Source organism: Osmia bicornis, chromosome 8 (assembly GCF_907164935.1).
Source record: "Osmia bicornis bicornis chromosome 8, iOsmBic2.1, whole genome shotgun sequence".
Lineage (NCBI taxonomy): Eukaryota > Metazoa > Arthropoda > Insecta > Hymenoptera > Megachilidae > Osmia > Osmia bicornis.
Window position 1 is genome coordinate 5,903,351 of NC_060223.1, and position 22,916 is coordinate 5,926,266.

Below are 22,916 nucleotides of genomic sequence, written 5' to 3' on the forward strand. Positions count from 1 at the left end.
TAATTGATTGTGAATTATTTTTGAAGCTATAACCCCTTGATATTTATGTAATTAGGGTCTTCTGGGGACGAGGGGGTAAGACTCTTAAAAAATCTTGAATTTATGAATTTTGGGATCTGAAATTTTGGAATTAGAAAATCTTGGAATTTGGGAAATTTGGAATTAGGAAAGCTTGGAATTCGAGATCTTGGAATTTGGGAATTCTAAAATTAAGAAATCTTGGAAATTTGTAAAATCTGAAATCTTAATATTCTGTAATTTTAGAATTTTTGAAATTTGAAATTTGGGAAATTTCAGATTCTGAGCTTCTCTAATTTCGGAATTAAAAAATTCTGGAATCTTAAAATAGGGGTGGGTCCAGTGACCAATTTAGAGGCGACGGTGCAATGGGCGAACAATTAATAGTTAAGTAAAAATATCCGATTGGATTAAAAATGATCCAGATCGATGCAATAATTCTTCGTTAACGAAGGTGCATACATCACTTGGTTAAATCGCTCCAATTACCGAAAGGAAGTTAGGTGGGAGTAGAATCGTGAAACACGAAAAGTAAAAGAGTATCCTACGTGGCTCTTCGTGACGGATAACAGTAAAAGGCGATCGACCACTCTTCTAAACACTTCCGGCTAGAAGGACCTTTCTCCCTTCGAACGGTACTGCAAGCGTTCTTCACTGAATCGTGGATATCAATTTTAAAAGCACACCATGCAAATCGTGTTTCACGCGAACAATACCGCGAAACGATTAAATATTATCTTCCACTTAGTTTGAAATTCTTTAAAGGTACATGCTGTATGATTTGCGACACCATACGCGCCATTGTTCCACCTCATGTATATGTAAAATAGCTGCTGTTACCTTTAATAGAGTTTAGGACAGCAATTCCTAAATTCATGATAGAAATTCTACACTATTATTCAGAAACTTGTGAACAATTTTTTTTAAAATTTTAATATTCAGTACAAGTGAATATCCATATTAGTAAGAAAGGGAAATTAAATTAAATTTTTCGTAATTCAATTAGTGGAACGTTTTATTATTATTTTCTTATAGAAATTTCAATTTTTTTACAAAAATTTTAACAGCATTTATGGTCGTAAGAATCTAAAACTCCCAAAGTAATAATTTAGACCTATCATAGAATGTCAGGTTTCTGTAAACACCTTCGTGTATTATTTTTTCACGCGAATAAATAGAACTTCCTTTCAACATCGACGAAGTTGCGGCAAAGGAGTGTACGCCTTTGAAAGCGTTCGATACGTCCACTGATTTCTCAAAAATGCTTCTGAACTCGATTCAGTAACGACACAAAGAAATCGCGAAGTGAAGAAAGGAGAGGTAGTAAAAAGAAAAAGAAACCACGCACACACACAGAAAGATGAGAAAAGGGTGCTCGTAATACGCAAGTACTTACTCGGTGCCTTCTCATACTCGGCCAGTATTTCTTTAGCTTTTGTACGGGTATTTCGTGAGAAAACATGAGACAAGTTGTGACGTTGAGCACATAAGCTACTTGGATTTAAAAAAAAAAGAATAGGGAAAAAAAGTTTTTGCATTACGTGGAGCACTTGCGCCCCGAGTATCGCGACTGGTTTCGATTTAACAGCGTTCCAGTAACCCGAATCTCAGTATTTTTGTTGCAGAGCTACGTTCTTCGCAGTAAACGTTCCAACTTTTCTATATCTCGTATTTCTCGGCTAAATCGGATCATTCTGAACAGTATTTTCCGGTACCTTTATTAATTCCTCGTTTAATAACCAAACAGAGTTTAAGCGGAAGTTAAATTCAGGATTTAGGAAGTTGGTAGAAATGAATAACGGAGTCTGGGTCAATCGAGACTGGAATTTATAAAAAATATACAAGGATGTTAACCTAAAGTTGAATGTATGATTTTTAAACAAAAGAATTTCATATATTTTTAGAAGGAAAGAATTGAATTAAAATTGAGGCTCTTTCCATGGTCCGCCATCGGAAGGGTTAATTAGATAGGAGTTAGTATAGGCTCTTTCCACAAAAATTATTGAAATAAGTAACAAATTTAACTCAAATTTTATCTGAATAGAAATAAATATTTAGGTCGAAGTGTAACTAAATAGAAAACGAAAAATCAAACGAATACAAGTAAAATTTTAAAAAATATTAAGTATTATACTTATCACAAATGTTATCACAAAATATCACAAAATATTTTTACAGTTGGCTGTTCCCAGAACAAAGAATTACATAAAATAACAAGTTTGTCATTTCATTCGAAACTGAAAATCCGTTTCATGCATTTGTTTGGACGCGAATTTCGTAAGAGATCGTATACAAATATCGAGGACATGTTCCACCTAGATTTCGAACGGAAATAGGAAAACGTTTGATGCATACGAAAACTGTATCGTAAACAATTTGATTCTAAAGCGATCGGTAGAATCCTAAAATCTGAATCGGATAAAATGATTATTACACTGTTTGAACCGTACGATTGTCTTCCAATTAATTATGTCCAGGTGTTTGTATTTTATATATCAAGTTATATAGAGTTACGATAAAATTCATTAAAATTATGTGAACGTGTCTAAAAATAATTTGCAACAACACAAAGGAAGAAAGATAATTCCGTGCATTAACAAAAATTGTCACCCCTGAAATATACTTTCATCGTATAAAACAGAGTGCAAGGGGATATTTCCCTCTCGATTTAACAAGACGCTGTTACAGAAATGGAATAACAAAGAAATTTACCTTTACACTTTATCTTTATGGAAGAACGGAAATGAAGTAAGAAAGAACCTCTTCATTTTATATATTCCAGTGCAATAGAAAGGGGAAGAAGGCAGGAATTTTATTCTTCAAATACTTTATTTCTCGTGAATCATGAACCCTGAAAGTATATAAAGAAACTTGTACCATCATAATTCATCTTTATGACAACAGGCTAAATTAACAATGCCTAAGAAGTTTTCTCCTCTTAATTCGGTACTTTAATTATCTGAATTAATTATGCAGAGGATAATTGAATTTTTCAAGCAATAGATAAATTATTTTCTCTGATATTAGGAGAGATAACTCTAGGAGGGGGTACCAGTTATAAAATATTGAAAATATATTATTTTTCTTATTCAAGAATTTTCCAAAAAATTGTTTATTTTTATTTTGTACTTTCAAGATTAAAATAAAACTATAGAAGAAGGGCTTCAACACTATTGTATAGGGAAATGACTCAAATATTTTGCTTTAGATTTTAGATTTTATTTCGCTTTAGAAGTTAGATTTTATTTTGCTTTAGAAGTTAGATTTAGGTTCCGGTAGTTTTGCCATATAAGTTGATGATTTGTTACATAAGAAGCTTTGCTTTTGCCTTCCATGTCCACATCAGATTTTCAACCATTTCTGCAACAATGGTGATTGTCAAGAATTGCAGCTACTGAAAGTTTCTGAACAAGATTCTACTGTATCTCAGTTTTTATATTTTAGTTTGGAAGCAATGAAAGGAAGAAATAAGAAGAAATTCCTCGTACGGTTTGGTTTTTACTTTTTACGTAAAACGAGGGAAAGAACGTCTCTGAAGGTAATATGGATCGTCTTGTATAGCACGCTCCATTTTGTACGATTTACGTAGCTCGTTTCGTATTTACTCTCGAAGAAAGGCAAGTTCGTTTGAATAAACACGCTCGTTAATCGTGGCAACTTGCATTCACTGACTCGAAAGGGGGAAAAAAAGGAGAAGAAAATTTGAACCGAGTGCACACGGTTGCTCTTTCAGAAGTTGCTACTTCTTCGTGTATGTACTAGGATAGACCAACCAAAACTGTTGGTCGTTTCGAGGCACAGCAATGTTTAGCAAGTCAACACATTAGTTTTTAATTTAAGGGTAATGGAAACTTAAGTTGTCGACAATTTCGTGGTGTACAATCCTAAGTGTTGTTGCACCCAGCATTCTGAAAGAATGATGCAAAAGAAAAAGAAACGGCAGATTTCTAGTTAGAATACGTCCAGAATTATTTTATGAATGAATTTCCTTCATACATTTTGATTTACCTTATTAGAAATCCACTTTTCTGTCAATGAATAATTTTCAAGTTTTCTGTTTTTCAAAACCCATCACTTCTTATATAAGAATTCTAATTCAATTCTGTATTTCAATACATGAAACTCTTTTGTTAAAAATTCATATATTTAACTTTAGATAAATCAAAAATCAAAAATTAAGAATCAAAAAAAGAAAATCCACATCTGATATATAATATTATTGTAAGTTGTAACATTTGAATTTTCATAGAAATCTATTACCCATATTATTAGGAACTGTTTGATTTACTTAATTAGAAATTCTCAGCATTAGAAACCCTAACCACTAGAATAAATAAATAATAGATCGTTGGAGAAATGGTTCCATTGGCCCAGTTTTCCTCTCCACTGTGCTATATCCATAACTACCCTTTGGAACTGAAAGTTCAATTTATCTTTCCTTTGAGGATAACATGTGCTAGACGTATCTAGATATCAAGAACGTAACCTACTTCGATTTATTAAAGAGCCATTTAACAGTATTTCTACCCTCGGAATCTTTTTAATCTACCGATAGTATGAAGTTTCATTTACGAACAGGAACCTTCTTGGTTGGCGATAACAAAATCTTTGTGAAAAATTCGTACGATTTCTGTAACATCAAGTGATTCGAGTTAGAACAATCGTTGAAATCTCGTATGAATTATCTTAAAGGGAACAAGACAAGGGATTCAACATACTTTCGAGTAAAATTGCATTAGTGTTAATGTTATTCGTACGGAGCCGTGTGTACGAAAAGGAAGCTGGAGAAAGCGTGGAGTGCACTGCTTCCGGTATGTGCTAACTTTTAGAGCGAACAAGCCGTAATGTTGAGGACACGAGCCACTTGGATTTTAGCAAGAGGTTTCGCATTTCGTTCTCACTTACCAAGACTGCAACGAGATACTTCGACGATGTTTACGAACCTTTCTCACTGCACTCGCAATATGAGCAATTCTACTGTTTCGTAAGAGAAGAAAACATAGCGGTGATTGCCTTCAGTCGAGCAATAAATATTTGCTTTCGTTGTTATACTCCTTACTGGATTGCATTTTGACAGAGGGTATACAATTATCTTCAGCCCTTTATAGATAGACATTTTTTCATACCCCTTTATCTATCTTTAGATTTTCAAAATTTTTTAAAAATTTCATTTAATAAAAATAAAAATAGTTCCATTTGAAAGGTTAAATTTAATTATTCTCAATATATTTGGTTGATTCTAATTTAAAATAAATAATTAATCTCCACTTTAAAGGGTTGGATTGTCCATTAGCATATATTCTATTTTCAATTATTTTTATCCCAAGATAATTTTGCCATTAATAAACAACAGCTTTTTAAAGAAATTAATTGAATTTTGCTAATGGTCCATTATCTATTTTCTATTGAGAACAATGTAAACGTAACAATTTAATGAAATGCCAGTTATAACAGAAGTAAATCAATGATACAATTATAAAAGAAGGAAAATTGTGCATTGAAACAGAAAACGAATTGTTTTCTGTATTTTTAACAATATCATTAAGAAAACAATATAATTGCTCGAAGACAATTGTAACTGGATAAAAGAACGATGGGAACCGATGGCCCTTTTAACTTCAGACTTTTCTCATTAAACATTCCACAGATGTTAAAACATTTCTACTATAGGGATCGAGGTATAGAAGTGTTCCACGAATCTCTCGAATGGTGTTTTTCTTCGGAAACTATCCGTCGACGAGGAAACGGAAGTTGGGTGGTGGCAAAAGTTGGCAAAAAGTACCGGCGCGTTTCAACAAACGGCGTCTATCAACGAGTGGTCGGTTTCGTGCCGTTAACAAGCGCCCGAAGTTCTTTTTTTTCCATCGAAGAATTCCAAAACTAAAGTTCAAGTGAAACGACCGGGGTTAACGATCTCGAAATTCAGAATCACCTCACCTCCGAGTAGTTCTAAGTTTTAAATACCCCTTCATCTTTGCTTCGAGTCGTACACTTATAAAGGCGAGCTTGATGAACTTTCCACCAATTTTCGTTCAATTATTTATTTACCGAAGAGTTTCGAGTGAAACTTTAACACGTTCGCTGCACGAGGGAAATGAATAAAAATAATATAGAAAACGTCACGAATGCGTTCTTGCAATTTGACAGTATTCTCAATGAAATTATAGCAAGGAATTGAAATGTACGTGCAATCGCAGAAATGATTAATCGGACGTGAGTGAAATATGAATCAATAATTAATCGCACGAACGTCCGATGTTGCGAGAGAATCGCGTGCCCGTTTAAGGGTCCTTTATAATGTCTACCTTTTTCACCTGTCACTCAGAAACGGTACGTTGTGTGCCGTTTTCGCTCGCCAGCTTTTTACAAAAGCGCTTCGTTACATAAAACGTTGCAGTCATATAAGACATTCTGTCACCGGTCGATCGATGGACTTGAGTAGAAAAAAAAAAAAAAACAAGCATCACAATTGGTGGCGTGTTGTAATGGAACACGTGACATGGAAGAAATACTTCATTTTTTGATCAATACCTTCATCGAGTTTTCACACATGTTGCTTCTGGAGCGTGTCGAATGAACAATGCTCTCGATTCGAATCAATTCCATTATTATACGTGGTATTAACAGGCTGAGTACTGCGGTAAAAATTGATGTAATACGGCACATTGAAATTTTAATTATTGAATATATAAATGGCTAATTTTTCAATATTAATTTCTGGGAAATTTAAAATTTTGTATTTTATTATTATAAGCGGGGAATGGGTTGTCTTTTTGCAATTATTATAAATAGATAGCGATTGGCGTTAGACAGGTTAGTCTGACGCCATAATTCTGCTTTGCGTGTTTTAGGTTAGGTTATGTTAGGTTAGTTTCTTTGCCAAAATGGCGTCGAACTAACTTCAAAAGTATACCAAAAACACTTTGCTTTACATAGGCATAACTTTTGAACCATTGAAGTTATAAAGTTAAGGCTTGCATTTTTGAATTATTAAATGGCAAAAAATAAGTTAATAATTTTGTGTCCCCTAAAGTTCAACCGCGAGTAGTTCCAAGATAGCTCCTTAAACTTAATTAAAATATGAGAAGTATATGATAAAATAGATTTTCAAATGAAAAATAGGGAAAATAACCATTAATTAAAGTTCAAGTTGAATACAAAGGCATAGTACCAAAGCAAACAGCAATACTTTCTCCGTTTTTGTGATTTATGTCCTCGACTATTATGATTCTAACAAGTTCATTCCAGGCTGATGATGTTTTCACCGACTTGTGTTGAGGTTCTTAACGCCTTCAAGAGTTTCTTTACACATCTTAGCAAAGTCGGAAATTGCACGAAGCTTTTTCGTGCCATGACCTCATAATTTTCGAGTCTCTTCCTCGTAAACACGCCGACCTTATAAAGATCAAGAGTTGTTTACGAAGTTGGTGAGACGTTTTTCCGCTACAGTATGCAGATTTAATTATAGATATATTAAAATTTTCATATTGTATTTGTTCAATATTTTCAAACCTTTATAATGTCATTTACATCATTTTATCATTTTTCGTTCCAATCCAGGGTTCTCTTCATTCTTTATTCTTCCTTAGAAATAGAAATATCAAGTTGGCAATTAAATTCCTGATTTTTTGAAAAATTATTAAAATTCTGTCATAGAAGAATAAGAAAAATTGTCATAAACGTAGGAAAAATTAATATTCGATTGAAAATTCTTATTTCATCACATTATCTTTATCTGATCACGAGACTCTGCTTTCATAAAGTTGGAGCGTTCAGAAATTCCTCGAATTTTGCCTGCACGGGAAACGCTTTCTTCGCGTTTATTTACGTTCAGTCTTCAATATCGTGCTCGAATCAGATCAAACAGATGAAAGCAAACTCCGGACCAGACACAACTAAAATATTCCAGATGGAGCGTCGACTCATCTGTGTCAACGATTCTATGAACTATTTTTAATAAAGTTGGCAAACTGAGATACAAGCTTCCACGAAACGGAACCGGGTTATGAGTAACATAGGAATGATATTGTTACGGAAAACATAAGCGTGTAAATACAGGTTTAAAGGGATGGTAGTCAGGGATTTGAAGTTAACTCTCCGAAGATAGATTTTCTATCTTCCTAGATGGATGCAGGGTCAGTTTAATCCATAATTAAAACGTCATTGTATGCAGCTTTATACACTGAATTATATGTTAAGTACATAGAATAACAAGAGAAATTTAAAAAGCAAATATTTTTCTATTCTATAAAATAGTGCATCGTTGCATTTTTAAACAAAAATTTATTTTTTCTAATTTGTAATAGAAAAAGGGGTATGATTTTTATCTTAAAAGATACTAGAATATTGTAAAGCATTAAAAAAAATGTTAGATAAATATTATCTACAACTTTATGTACAAAAAAATTTATTTATTCTATAGAATATCGATACAGCTTTCACAATAACAATTTTTTCATATTTTCAATAGTTTGCAGGATATTCATGGTTTTTCGTTATATCAGAAAATATTCAGCTGCCCCTCGATCGATGGATAGTTTCCATCCATCCGGCTAACGAAATTATGCAGTGAAAATAATCGTGACACCATTACAGATTCATGGTATATGGAAATCCTCTTAACAGCTATGTTTATTGCTTTTGACAGAGTGCGCGGCGAAAAGCAGCGGTGTGTCGGTGGAACACCATCCGTCTTCTTACTGGGAGCAACCCTTTAGCCAGCCTTACTTCGACAACACGACCAAGAGGGAGACCACCACGACCGTCGGCCAATCCGCTTACCTGCACTGCAGGGTGCGCAATCTTGGCGATCGTGCTGTAAGTTTCGAGTTTCCTTATTGGCATGACCTCCTACCCGTGTAATAAGAACGCGAGAGAAATCGTGTTTCACGGATGAGTAGCCGGCTGATGAAACGGTCCGGTTTGTCGCACTCTGTCCACCTACATACTACACTTTTCACTCGGACTTTTACCCGGCTTCCATCGATCCTGGATTTCCTGCCAATTTCTGCCGCGATTCCTGAACACCTGATTCCAATCCTTCGAAACGATAGAACGTGGCTTTTTTTTTTTTACTTTGACATACATTGACTCGATAAATGCTGAGATTTAACTTTCCCTCGATTCTATTAGGTTGTTGCATATTTACTGACGATTTCATGACCTAAAATATATCAATTTAAAGTTTAAAGAAAATTTAGAATAAAATTAATGCTTGTTAATTACCAATTTTGAAACAAAGAAAATGAGACGAGGATTTGATGACATAAAATTATTACCAAATGATACTTGTATCATATCAATTTAAAGGTTGAAGTCTGAAGAAAATTGCCCTATACGCGTTTTATTAATGTTTGTAACGTGGAATGGTTGGATGCCAGTTACAGCAAACAGTGACCGATTACAGTAGTTACAGGCAACGTTGGAGTCTGGTCACTCGTTACTCACTGTCAGATCTGGCAGAACGTCTGTTTCGACTGAAATTAGACGGTTAAATTTTTGGAAAAATGATATTCAAAAGGGAAGCCTAAATATGAAGTAAATTAAATTATTTTACTTGACAGTATAAAAGAAAAGTTCCATTTTTCTTTATTTCTACACATAGAGGGATCGTTGTATTTGACATTTCACGAAAATGTGGCAACTTGAAGTGATAACTGAAATTGTTTAGTCCGGCATTGTACGAGTAAATTGCTCATAAATCCCCGAGACAAGGGCTGCTATCCATGGCCATCTTAATGGAAGGTACTTTTGCGGATAAGTGCACGGGTCACCGTCGAGTAGTGACATTACTCGTTATCGGCGTTACTCATGCATCACCGCATGACGCATAGGAACCCGTCAGAATCCAATCACCGATCGTAATCGACGATAAATCAGATTTCCCTTCGCCTCGTCCCCACTTCAGCTAGTGTGCACCATGTTCGACTCTCTATCTACGCGAACCCAGGCGTTTATATTCGCGGCGTAAAATCAACCTGGCAACACTCGGTGCCATTGTCGTTCCGTACAACAGCTTCGGTGCCATTCATTGTTTCCAACGGTATACATACGCGTGTATCATTGAAAAAATTTTTTAAAAATATCCAGAACCATTTGCAAGGGAAAAGCAATCATTGGCATGTTAATTGGTATCGAGTATATGGTAACAAGATTGGTGAAAAATTAATGGATGTTCGATAAAAGTGACGGATTAAATATATGTATATTTTTTTTTTTTTGTATTTGAAAGGATTGACTCGAAAAATTCGTACGGCTTAATTAACACGATGAATGCGATATTGATAACGTTGGGCTATAATTACAATTACTCGGGATACGTTTCATTTTTCAATTGATGCTTTCCGATTGATACTTTTGCGCGAGCGATGTAATATTGGTGTCATTTAAAATTCTCTTTCATCCTCTTCTCTTTCAATTACGTTGAATTCATGGTGATTGTCACTCGATGTGTTAAGAATTAATTAGAGTTTCAATTTACTGACTCGTAAATTTAATTGTATGCCAGGGTGTTTAATAATAAATTACTCTACAGATTCGTTTGGTTTAATTGAATTTCAAATTTAATGGCTGTACTACCGCTTAAAACAAATTGATGACACACAATTGATTTCAAAGTATCTAAAGTGGAGAAGGAAAGAAATTTACTCGTTTATAGAGTTATTTTTAATATAAAGATTTTGAAAGTTAATCAATTTTTTATTTTTAAGGTTTATCGGGGAAATAATTTGGGTCGGGTTCTCGCACACCTCTGTTATACTTTTGATACAACAGACATAATATTTTTTCAATATTCTACCGTTATAGCGAGCTAGGATCTAATAACCAAGTACGATTTGCTACAATTAATTTTCTGCTACGACATTTTACGGGTATCAATTCTCCGTTTTCAACACCGTTCAACACAGGGGATAAACGTTTCGCCGATAAGCCATCCATTTTCCAGTCTCCCTGCTCGCTGCTGTTCTAATTATATCTGACCGAAAGTTAAATTGAACCGTGAAATCTTTTTTCTTGCGAAAAATTACGGTTGCAACGGGTTCAAGTCCAAGGTAATTGAGCTAGATGGAAAGCATTATCCATTGGACCAAGATTATTGCGGATCAGGTTTAAATGTTTTCACGTTGGGAGCTTTGATGAAGATTTTTCTCCTGTTTTTTTTTTCCCTCCTCCCCGAAAGTAATACGAAATTCGAGATACAGGGTGCATCGGATAGAGGGAAGATTTTCTCGATAATTCCATGCCGGATTTACCAAAGCGCAGAAACATAAATTCTACCTCTGTTCCGTTCGGTTTTATCCAATAAATATTGAGTTCGTTTTTGTAGAATTATTCGAGCGTAACAGTGAAAGATTATAAGGATTTATTGTCGATGATATGCTCTTTTTAAAACATAATTTATTACTTAATAAAATTTTTCATATCCCTTTTCATTTTTGAAAGTCTTTTCAGAATAGATATAGAATGAATATGTAATTATTGTAATGGTTCTTGTTTAATTACTTAGGGATATTACATGGATATTTAGAAATTTACAATATGTTACGTGACTCTGAATAATTTGTATTCCGTAAAGTTTAATTTAATATTAATGGATGTGCATGTTACCGTGATATTGTTATTTGTAACCTTGATACATTTATTAAATTATTTCCATTGGTGTTTCGTATATGTGATAAGGAAACGTTTTGCGATAAATAATTTTAATTGAATATGTTAATTATATTAATAATATTATATTTCGCGTTATTGCTGTCCAAGCACAGCAACGGTATACTATTTAGTCTGACGATAGCACTGGTTTACTACTTGGTCTGACCATAGCTTTGGTATACTACTTGGCCTGACAATAGCACTGGTATACTACTTGGTCTGACCATAGCACTGGTATACTACTTGGTCTGACCATAGCACTGGTATACTACTTGGTCTGAACTCGTGTTATACTACTTGATCTGAAAACGTGTTATACTACTTAACGAGTCATAGCTCGTTATTATACTACTTTCTCTAATCCCAATGCATCCACACTCAACAAGAAAAAAATATTTTAACGTAAATAGTGTCCAATTGATTGATAACTACATAAATTACGTTGATTTGTTTGCAGGTCTCGTGGATCAGGAAACGAGATTTACACATTCTCACCGTAGGCATCTTAACATACACGAACGACCAACGCTTTCAGTCGTTGCACACCGACGGAAGTGACGAATGGACCCTGAAGATTAGTTCACCACAGGTGCGAGATAGCGGAACGTACGAGTGTCAAGTCTCAACCGAACCGAAAATCAGCCAGGCTTATAACCTGAGCGTAGTAGGTGAGCAAATATATCAAATAATATTTTCAGAAGAAAATTCTCCAGAAATTTTACAATTTTTATTTCAACAGAAATTGCTATAAATCGATGCTATTGTTGTACAATCGATTTATTTTCCATTTCGATGGAAAATATTCATAGGGAAATATATTCTTTGAATGATACATATTGACTTAGCGAAATCAATTTTCCGAGCTCCTCCAATACGAATAGTATGAATCGAGTATTCCAAATGGAATTGATATCCTGATGTACTTTTACAACTGATTCAAGAAGAAGCTATCCTTTCAAACTTTCAATTTAAATGTTCGCTTTACCAAAGCACTGCTGCATTGAATTCTTCATAAATCGAAATTGCATCAGTTCTCTCAGTATTAAAATACAATGTCAATATCATATATTAAAACTATAAAAATTATTTCACTTATTTATTTTACTTCTGTTTAAATAAAATATAATTCCACTGATATACAAGGGTCGATAGTCCACTGACAATGAACTCATTAAATAAATTGATTATTATTTTAATCAAAGGTACTATGATCTGTTCTGTACAGAAATCCATTGATTTAATGACGGATCTATTATGTTCGCAGTGTCAAAGGCGAAGATTAACGGTAATTCAGAGCTGTACATCAAAAGCGGAAGCGACATCAATCTGACCTGCATCGTACTGCAGACACCCGAGCCGCCGTCCTTCATTTATTGGTGAGTTTAATTGGACTTTCTCGAATTCAATTTACGTTCGAACATAAACGCCGAAATTCTCACCCGTGACACGAACAAACTTTCACCGATGAACTTCTCTATAGATCATCGGCGGCTACGGTTTTCCAAGGTCTCGATTACACGCTAAAACGAACGTAGAACGGTGCTGCTGATTGGCACACAGCAAAATCATTTGCTTCGTCGGAATTGATCCCTTTCTTCTCGTTGTTCCCCCCCTGTGTCGATTGTAACCTGGGAATGATTTAACTGCGAAAAGTTCATTGTCTGATAAAGAATAGCGAAGTGGAAAACGCTTGGAAAGTGGATCACAGATTACACACGACGTTCATCTTAATTATTGATTATTCATTCAATTTCTAACGAGAACGCACTCCTTTTTATCCATGTTGCTTGATTTTTCAATTACTCGCTCTAATTGGTATAGTTCGTGAAAAGAATATTAATTGATTCAGAGTACATTCGCGATTAAATCAGAAATTTCCCTAAGAAAAATATCGATAGAAGGAAAGCAGGAGTTTTCAAAATTCTAATTTTGACGATATTAATATCGTAAGCAATATAATTTTTCATTATTATATTATTGAAAGGTACAAATAACAATAAATAGCAGTTCGAATTTCTCCGCGCAAATTAAGCGCGAGTGGTGGGGAGCCTCTGACCTATATATAGCGGGCCTCCTCCCCTCCACTGTCATTCTTCTCGGGAACGCCCAAGAGGAAAGATGGAAGTCTGGGAGGGGGTCAGGAACCCCGGAATCCGGGGAAGCCTGGATATCCCCTTTTTTCCTGGGGAAAGCTGGTTTCATCGCGAGTATACCTGACAATTTTTATTATTAAAAGGCAACATGGTTTATTTTAAAAATAATGAGACCAATATAATAAATAGGATTATCCTTGCGACAGAATCATAACATTGAGCAATTGTTCTTCGTGAAAAATTTATGTACAAAATTCTTTTTGGAAAAGTTGACAAAACGCTGAAACTATGGCAAATAGTAGAATTACCTGGCATTATTCTGGCACCCCAAATACGGGACATTTGTTAGAATAATTTATGTAAAACTTTGATAAAATAGCAAAAATCTGAGCTATCATTAATTTTAAAATATTATTACTGTCATATAAGAAGATAAGATAATTTTGTACTTTGCCTCTTCTTATTGTTGGTCTCTTAGTCTACTTTTCCCTAACTACTCTAGAACTTAGTCTCTAGGTTTTAGTGACTAAGATCTTTCAGAGTTAAGGGAGTATAAAACGTTAGTGGATGACTCGTTTAATTTTCATTTTTGCACTGATTCATTTTTCAGGTACAAGGGTGATCACGTGATAAATTACAGTCAAAGGGGAGGCATTAGCGTGGTGACTGAAAAGCAAACGCGAACATCGCATCTCTTGATATCCAGAGCGTTACCTGCTGATTCTGGAAATTACACATGTGCCCCGTCTACGGCCGAGTCAGCCAGTATCCTAGTCCACGTACTCAATGGTGGGTGAGTCAGAATAACACACAAATTTTCCAGAAAAATTCATTTTATTTAAACACAAATCTAAATATCCAGAAAAATCTTAAGAATTTAATTAATTAATGAATAATTAACCCAGACTAACACATAAATTTCCCAGAAAAATTTATTTTATTTAAATACCAATCTAAATATCCAGAAGAATTTCAACAATTTAATTAATTAATTAGTTAATCATTAACCCAGAATAACAGATAAATTTTTTAGAAAAATTTATTTCATTTAAGTACAAATCTAAATATCCAGAAGAATTTCAACAATTTAATTAACGAATGAATCATTAACCCAAAGTTCTATTTCTCGTTAGTATCAAAATTTAATTTTTCCACGTATCATTTAAATTTCTCTAATTGTACCACCAGTTAAATAGCATTCCGCGTATATACCTCGTTAACCGTGTGCCCGTGTTATCACCAGAGGATTTTCAGTGAAAATTTTCGAAATTACTGTGACATAAAAATACGGAGATGAAAGTTACGAAACGAAGTCCTGAAAAGCGTGAAGGTAGGGCTTTATGGACGTCATAAGTCCATGGTACGAGGAACTGGGTAGGTTGGAGCACAGATAAACTAAACGGGGAAAGTCATAAAAAAGGGGAAAGCAGAATACAGGCGTTACTGTCATCGCTTTCTAGCACCCAGCAGGCTGCATCGAGAGCAATAAACCTGATGCTATTGCCTTATATAGGATAAAATAGAGATCTTCCTTCTTAGGGTTACCTTTCTTGATCTTTCAAAATATTACCGTAAATAGAAAAATGTCACGGTCTGCTAGAAACAGGTACGTTTAAGCGTCTCCTGAAAGGATGGAAACCGTGTAATAAACATCATTTTTATCTACACTTTCTTCTTTAAAATCTGGGATATTAGGTAATCTCAAAAGCTTATCCTCTTTTTATATTTTTTCATGATACATACCATGGCCGGAAAATATTCGATTATATCTCCGTTTGGAGTTGATTTAAAAATAAAAATATAATTCTACGACTTGTTTTTAACAGTATATAATATCTTCTCACTGCGAATGACAGTATTTTACGCAGGACAAGTTATCCAGAAGTTTGTAAGAATTAAGTTATATCCTACTTTAGATATCGTAGCTTCTTCGAAAAGTTTTCAATGGCTATTGAAATATTACTAAACCGTTCAGAAACGAAGTTACTCATTGAAAGTGGAACGAAAGAATATGACTGATGTCGGTACAAAATTATTGTCCAAGATGTAAAAGTATGTTTATAGACACCCAGTCGTGCACGAAACACGTGAACATTTAATGGGCTTGTGAAACTTCAAACGTTCATTGTATTTTGTATCAGTTTTTAATAGAACGTCAGAAGTAAAAGAGACGTAATAAACCGAGTCGGTTGGTTGCTTTCCAGAGATTCTAACGAGCAAGTTTAGCGATAGGGATGAGAGTCTTGAGAGTAGAGAAGAAGCTCCGAAAAAACAAGAGCTCGTATCTTGAAGAGAGACTCTGTAACAAAGTATCATACAGAAAATGGTATACACTCTGTTTTTTTAGCAATGAAAGTATATTCTTTAAGGATTATTACAACAGTCATCTTTATATTATAATAGGAAAATAATAATTATTATTAGAGGTGGGGGAGGGCTCAGAATTATTTCGGTCGACTCAGGGGCCAGGGTGGGCTTACCTACCCTAAAATTGTCGAGTGGGTCTCTTTTTATTATTCTAACATTTCCTGAATTCCATAAATACAAAGTCTAAAATTTCCCAAATTTCGAAATCTTCAAATCTCAAAATTCTAGAATTCAAAATAGGAAAATATCAAGATTTTAGAATTTCAAAATTTCAAAATTCTAAAGTTCCAAAATTAGAGAATATCAAGATTTCTGAATTTCCAAATCTTAAAATTCCAGAATATCAAGATTTCTAAATTTCCCAATCGCAAAATTTGAGTACTCGATACTTGGACCGGGTCAGACCTAATCCGACCTTATTTGACCCTACCCCTTCCCCTTAACTCAACTCGATATTTTCAGAATCTCGCACACCTCTATTTATTTCTTTGAGCCTTTCTATATTATAAGAGCATTTTTATAAAATCCTCTATTCCAAACGAAAATTAAAAAGATTCGAAATGTTATCTTCTTAAACAATAATTCAGATATCCTATTTTCCTTCGCTAAATTCATTTGTGTAACGAAGATTCATATTGAACGGAAGGTATTCTTCGTGTTATACGAAGGTTTAGTGTATGCACACCTTTATCCATCGTATACACTGTCCCAGGGTAGTACACGTGGGGAATTGAGGACGATACAAATCTCTCAGATACGTCTGTCTCGTTATTCGACCTCTCAGAAGCGTGAATATATATCGGTCGAGATATTGTTCGCTGGAAATCCCTTCTAGCTGCTACCAGAAGGGCCGACAGACTAACATATGCACATTGCCTCTGTGTTGGTGCGCAAATCCAAAGAGTGAACAGCGAGGCACGCAAACGTATGGGGATACGTGCATCAACGTGCCCGGCCATGAAGATTGCGTGAAACGGTGCAGGAGAGTGTAATATCTTTCTACGCTTTTCAGTCTTGCTTTCGATCTACTGCTATACCGCTTTCAAGCTTATCTTTGTTTGCATTGGCATAATAGCCCAAGAAACTTGCCATACTTCAATATTTCATTTTTGATTAAACACCAATCATCAAGTATCAACACTTTTTATAACAAAAAAAGAAAGAATATTCTTCTTCCGTGACTAATGATATAACTGTGCTATTTGTTAAATTTCAAAGATAATGATAATTTTACATGTCATGTATCAATTAACAAGATCCCTTTTGCTCCTGAAATAGCATATAATTATTTTCACGATTAATCATCAGATAATCAGTCATTTAGACAGTTATCCCGTAAATTCCTTCTTTCGTGTCTACGTTCACTTCGAGTTAGAGTTAATAGAATTCGAGGAAAGGCGAGTTCCTTAAAGTGTAAGAGAACAATAGGTTCGTTGAAGTTAAAGATCGGCCCCGAAAAGTCTAACACGGCAATTTAATTTCATATTTCTCCTTATCGATCGTAGAAGTGCTACTGTGTAACACTTTGTAAGCCCGTTTATGTACCGTGATACACGGTAATGAAAATAATACTCGCGATCTGTTGACAAATCGTGAATCACTGGCCTCGCGAAGAAATCGCGATTACTTGCACGCAAACGAGCCACGGCTAATGGCTGACTCACGCTACTTGAATCGCTAAACAGCCGCTTCTGTAATTTCGTTAGAGGAAACGGAAGCATCTAGCTAAATATCAGTACCGAGATTAAGAAACATCAGAAGTGACTGTAGCGCCTCTGACGGTGTAGAAGTGAAACCATAGTGTTTTAGAGAAAAAGTGGTAAAAAACCTATATTTTACAAAATTTTAAAAGACAAATTGTAAAATCGGGCTTCTTCCATCGTCACATAATTATACAAATAACGTTTTTTTAAAAAACTCATGAGAAAATATCGCTTCTTCGTCTTAAAATCTCGAGGTGAACCGTTTTTTACCAACATGGCTGTCGTTCTAAGTTTCTCAATCTCGCCACAAGAGGCGCCTAAGATCTTTCTAGGACTTGAACCACCATTTCTTTCAATCCTCAATTATCTTCTAATAATAACCAACTCTGATTTCTATCATAATAACAAACGCGCCGAGGCGAATGAAAAGTAACATTGTAAGTAAAAAATAATAAAGTTTGTCAGAGATTACGCAAGAATATATACCCGAATATCTCCATTCCAAAGACGTTTCTGAAGACGTCGTTACCGCGTGATACCATAATATCCTCGAGCTAAATTGTGCAAGTTCCAGAGAACTAACTGTATGTACGTGCACGTAGGGTATGCGGTTGTAGACGGTCAGGAATAGCTCTGTACATAATGGCGGACGCGTAAGGACGTAATGTCTCTCTTTGCATTTCAACTTCGACTCAGCCAGGGAAGGCTTCCTATCGGAATAATGCCCGGGATAATGTCGGCGTCGAAGGAGAAGGCACGGATTAAAACGCGCGATATCTCGCAGATCGCTCGATCCGGCTTCGACTCGCTACCTGGAATTCCAGTTACCGAGTTTCCTACCGTTTCATAATGCATCGGTATGTGTAACTCCTTTACACGGTATGTGTACAATTTCATCAGTTCCCTGTCAAAACCTATTAGCCTTGCGCTTCAGATCGAAATTAGGTGTTCTGCGAACGGTTTATCGATCGCGTTCAATATTCGCGAAAATGTTCGTCCTGACAGTATATTGTAATTGGAATTCCGGTATTGCGATTTCGTGAATTAACGGCAAACGAAATGGCACGTCAACACCTTTGCCAGGAATTTAGGAATTTCCGTTTAGAACCAAGGTGCGTTATTTGTCTCCCGCTAAGAATTTTTCGATAAGAAATAAAGAAGACATTTTTCAAATTCTTCGAGAGATGCGTTATGATCATATTTTTCAAGATTCCATAAAAATTCAACAGAATTAATTAAATTGTCTTTATTGCCGAGCTACGTCGAATATGGAACTCAAGTCTCGATAGAATAAAGTAGACTCGTCCTCTTAAACTTCCGATTCAACGGCTACACCCGAGACTTCTACGTCCTCTGACTTTCGACTTTTATGCAACCTACTTTCTTATGGGACAGTAACATGGTTCACGCATCAGTGGTTGGAATGGTTTCTATGGAAATTTTTCAAAGGGATCCTTCGTGGCTCCCTATCTCGTGGTTCAAAGATTTTTAACGTCAGTGTATCGAAAATATTTCAAAAATTTTCCTGATATCACAAGGAAATAATTTTCCAAAACTTTTCCAGTTGAAACGGAACTTTGAATAGTACCGCAATTAACCAGACTGTAGAAACTTCGAGCCTTAGGCAGCGTTTCTAGATTGTAAGAGAGTCTCGTTCATCTTGCTGCACATAACTGACAGAGTTGCGATGCAGGACAGCTGGGCCCAGGGGATGCAGAAACGTTAGGTTCACTGACTGCATGCGTCACATGTTGGCTTATCGTACGTCACTTCCTGTTGAGGGTGAAGGAGTTAGGAGGATGATGTTGGCAGCTCGCACGGTCAGCGGAAGTGTTTAGGTATTGTGCACGAATAACGGTTCCTCGTTAATTTCTATCTCCTTGTTCAACAATGCATAGCTTTTCCGCTCGAATTACTCTTGAAAATAAAAATGGAACCATTTGAAAGATAATGGAAACATAGGAAATATGAAATGAAAGAAAAATAACAAAAATAGTTATTTGCAAAATTTTACGAATTTGTTAAACTCAACAGTAGAGTTTCCATTACCGCGTATGTGTTCATTGAACTGTAATATTACAATTTTCCATGCAAAACTAATTTCGGTGATAATATAAAAGGACCTCTATGTGTCATATGTTTCAAAATAAAATTTGCTTATTGGTGGCATACATATTATTCGGACAGCTTTTCATGAAAATTTCATCGGTCCCACGATCAACGGAACATATGGCTCAACGCGTTCTGTGTTTTCATTTTTTCGCCTTTATGGCTAGGAATTATCACATGGCTTTCCAAGCTCCGCGGTGACAAGTCAAAAGTATTCGTGTTACCATTTGAACAATTCTCATGCGGAAAAATTATTTACTGTTACGCGGGCTGCTAAAGAGTATTGTTACTGCGATTTATTCAGCCTGGAAAACATTGAATTTCGTTACAAGCGGAGTGTAGTCAGCGTATAAAGCGAGGCGACTATGTATTCTAGTGTCGGTGACATTGCCATGGAATATTTTGTGGTTGAAATTATTTCTTTCTTTGAAAAAATAATTTTAAAAAGACTAGTTATTTTCTATTATTAGAAATGCTTAAATTTGTGTTGCTTCATTAATCTGTGTACAAGAACATGGTTTTTTCTTTAATTAAGTTAATTGAGAACTCATTACTGACCACGTGCCGTCACTATACATTTGTAGTTAATACTTTCTATCTGGAGGGAAAAAATGGCGAGGTTTTCTATCGAAGGTGATAAAAGCAAGCAATTTCGGAACGAGGTCACTGCAAGGGATCAGACCTGATGATCGTGCAACGTAATTTAGCGTAAACTGTATTTTATTCAAGCCGATAAAACAGAATATACTCTTCGACGGAATAATACAAGCGATCAACTGGTATTACAATAATAATTCCACGTGAATAATTGACACCATAACAGTGATTACCCGATGACGTTAAAATATAACGAATCGTAGGATGAGTAATTGACAGTTCTATTTAATATTCATGGAACAATTTTGTAACTTAGGTATTGCAAAAATTACATAGGACACCAGTATCGATATACTGTTTCAACGTTATAAAATATTTTTCTTTTTTAATTGGTTTTAGTTATTTACTTTTATTGTAGTCAATTTTGGAGAGATGGGTGCTTTATTTATTCATTCATTTTTATGATATTGTGTATATTATTTATAGGGATGGATCGTTAAAGATAGTTCATCTTAAAGAGGATGTACTTGTATGGCAGGTATTGGAACATATTGATTTGCTATAGTATTATTTTTTTTGTTTAATAATAAACAATTTAAATACGAAGATATTTTCTTATTAAAAAACATAGGCAAACTTATAATTAAAGGTAATTTCACTAATTAATTTCCCTTCATAATTCTAACTTTAATAATAAAATTATAAATGCAAAATGTCTCATTTCTGAACTGCATTTGCAACTATATTTTATTTACAATATTTTAAGTATTTTATTCAGTTGATATAATTAATTATTAATCAGTGTAGTTCATTAATTAATGATCATGCTACCTGTCAGTCAGATTCTTCAGATTCGAATTTTTTCAGTCAGAAATTAAACACAATGTCAAATTTATTCATTATCGTATAAACATATACACCGACATGCAAAATAATAACGTGCAATTTATCAAGCGAATCGTAGCTAACCAGTAAATGTCGATACATCTGCGCGAGCTCGGTTAACTTTACAACGATTTGAAACGGTGCCAAATTTTTCCAGCAAACCGGCACCCGTACCTCTATAAATTACTCGTGTCTCCTGTTCCGTGTGGATATCAATTATCAGTTATGGGTTCTAGAACACGTTGAAAATATTAACTGAACAAATAATATCCTTAACAATCCTTCGAAAGTTTGAAGAATATCTAAGAATTTTTTAAATAAATATGAGTCTATAACATTTGTATATAGGATATTTCAGAAAAAAGAATAAATTATATTTTTTATAATTAGCGGTAAAATTAGTAGAAAATTGTAGAACTTTTCTAATTTTATAAATTGTAGAAAATTATTTTCAGTCATTGGTTCTCCTAAAATGTTAGCTTCTCTGAACGTTGATTAAATGCAAAAGTTATTTACATATGTAAATAGTTCTATCAGAAATCTATAAATGCAACGGTGCATTCACAACCATTCTGTATTTTGTAGATATTATCTATTAAAGAGATATAGATGCTCATATCACAGGCCATTGAATATTAATCGCAGTTTGTAGTTCATTAAGTTTAGCTGATTTAGCTGATCAGGAATTATACAAATAATTCAGTAATATTGATCGATTTCGTTCAGAGATTATTGAAATTTCCAAAATTTTTCAATTAAAAATACACTATAAGTCACGATAAATAATCAATTATACAAAAAATAATATCAAATATAACAAAATTGTATAAACTTTTCATAATTTAGAATCTAAATTAATATAAAAAGAATTCTTCATTCAATGAGAATATGATACTGATTTTATAATAAATTAATGAATGAAAATGACGTTGAGGTGTTGACGAGAATAGAGTTCAAGGTAGACCGGTTTAGCATTTGATCGACTGTACATAATCTTTCATCCAATCGATGTAACTTATTCTTGTTGTGTTTGATATCGATTCCAGCTTATTGCCAGCGAACAACTCCATATCGCGAGGAACAACCGTAGGAAGAATCTTTCTATCGATCCCCCGAAGCTTCTCTTCCATTTATCTTCAGTCAAGCTAAACTTCTGCAAGCTTTCCACTCTAGTTTCTCGTGTATCGATCTCCATCTTTCCTACCCATAAAAGAGTGGATACGCGTAACGAGCACAATTTCCACGGTGATTTGTGCTTAATTGCCGAGCGTTTTATAGGGTCGCTATTTAACCTCCTTTATCTTTAATCCGTTTTGCATGAAACTTCCAGCTTCCGATTAACTGCTCGCCTACCGTTTATTGACGGTTAATAAGCCTACGACAGGCCACGCTTAAACTGCTGTTCATAATCGTGTTAATTAAGAACGGTGCGTGTACCAGATGCGCCGAGAGTGTCGTATAATGTACCCCTCGTGCTCAAACTAAATACAAT

At 34.7% G+C, this 22,916-nt stretch overlaps 1 protein-coding gene across 8 annotated transcripts in view; it reads left to right on the top strand.

Moving 5' to 3' along the window:
* LOC114875155 (limbic system-associated membrane protein-like) overlaps nucleotides 1-22,916 on the top strand; it is a 206,690-nt gene that overhangs the window by 160,342 nt on the left and 23,432 nt on the right. For 6 of the 8 annotated variants that reach the window (XR_006829618.1, XM_046286722.1, XM_046286723.1 and 3 more), the window contains 4 exons: nucleotides 8,666-8,835; nucleotides 12,128-12,338; nucleotides 12,935-13,046; nucleotides 14,374-14,556. Coding sequence is in view for 6 of the 8 variants with exons in the window: in XM_046286722.1 (XP_046142678.1) it covers nucleotides 8,666-8,835; nucleotides 12,128-12,338; nucleotides 12,935-13,046; nucleotides 14,374-14,556 (676 nt within the window). In the remaining 2 variants the exon portion in view is untranslated. The remainder of the gene's footprint in view (nucleotides 1-8,665; nucleotides 8,836-12,127; nucleotides 12,339-12,934; nucleotides 13,047-14,373; nucleotides 14,557-22,916) is intronic. The other 2 variants (XR_006829617.1, XM_046286726.1) reach the window with 1 other exon arrangement.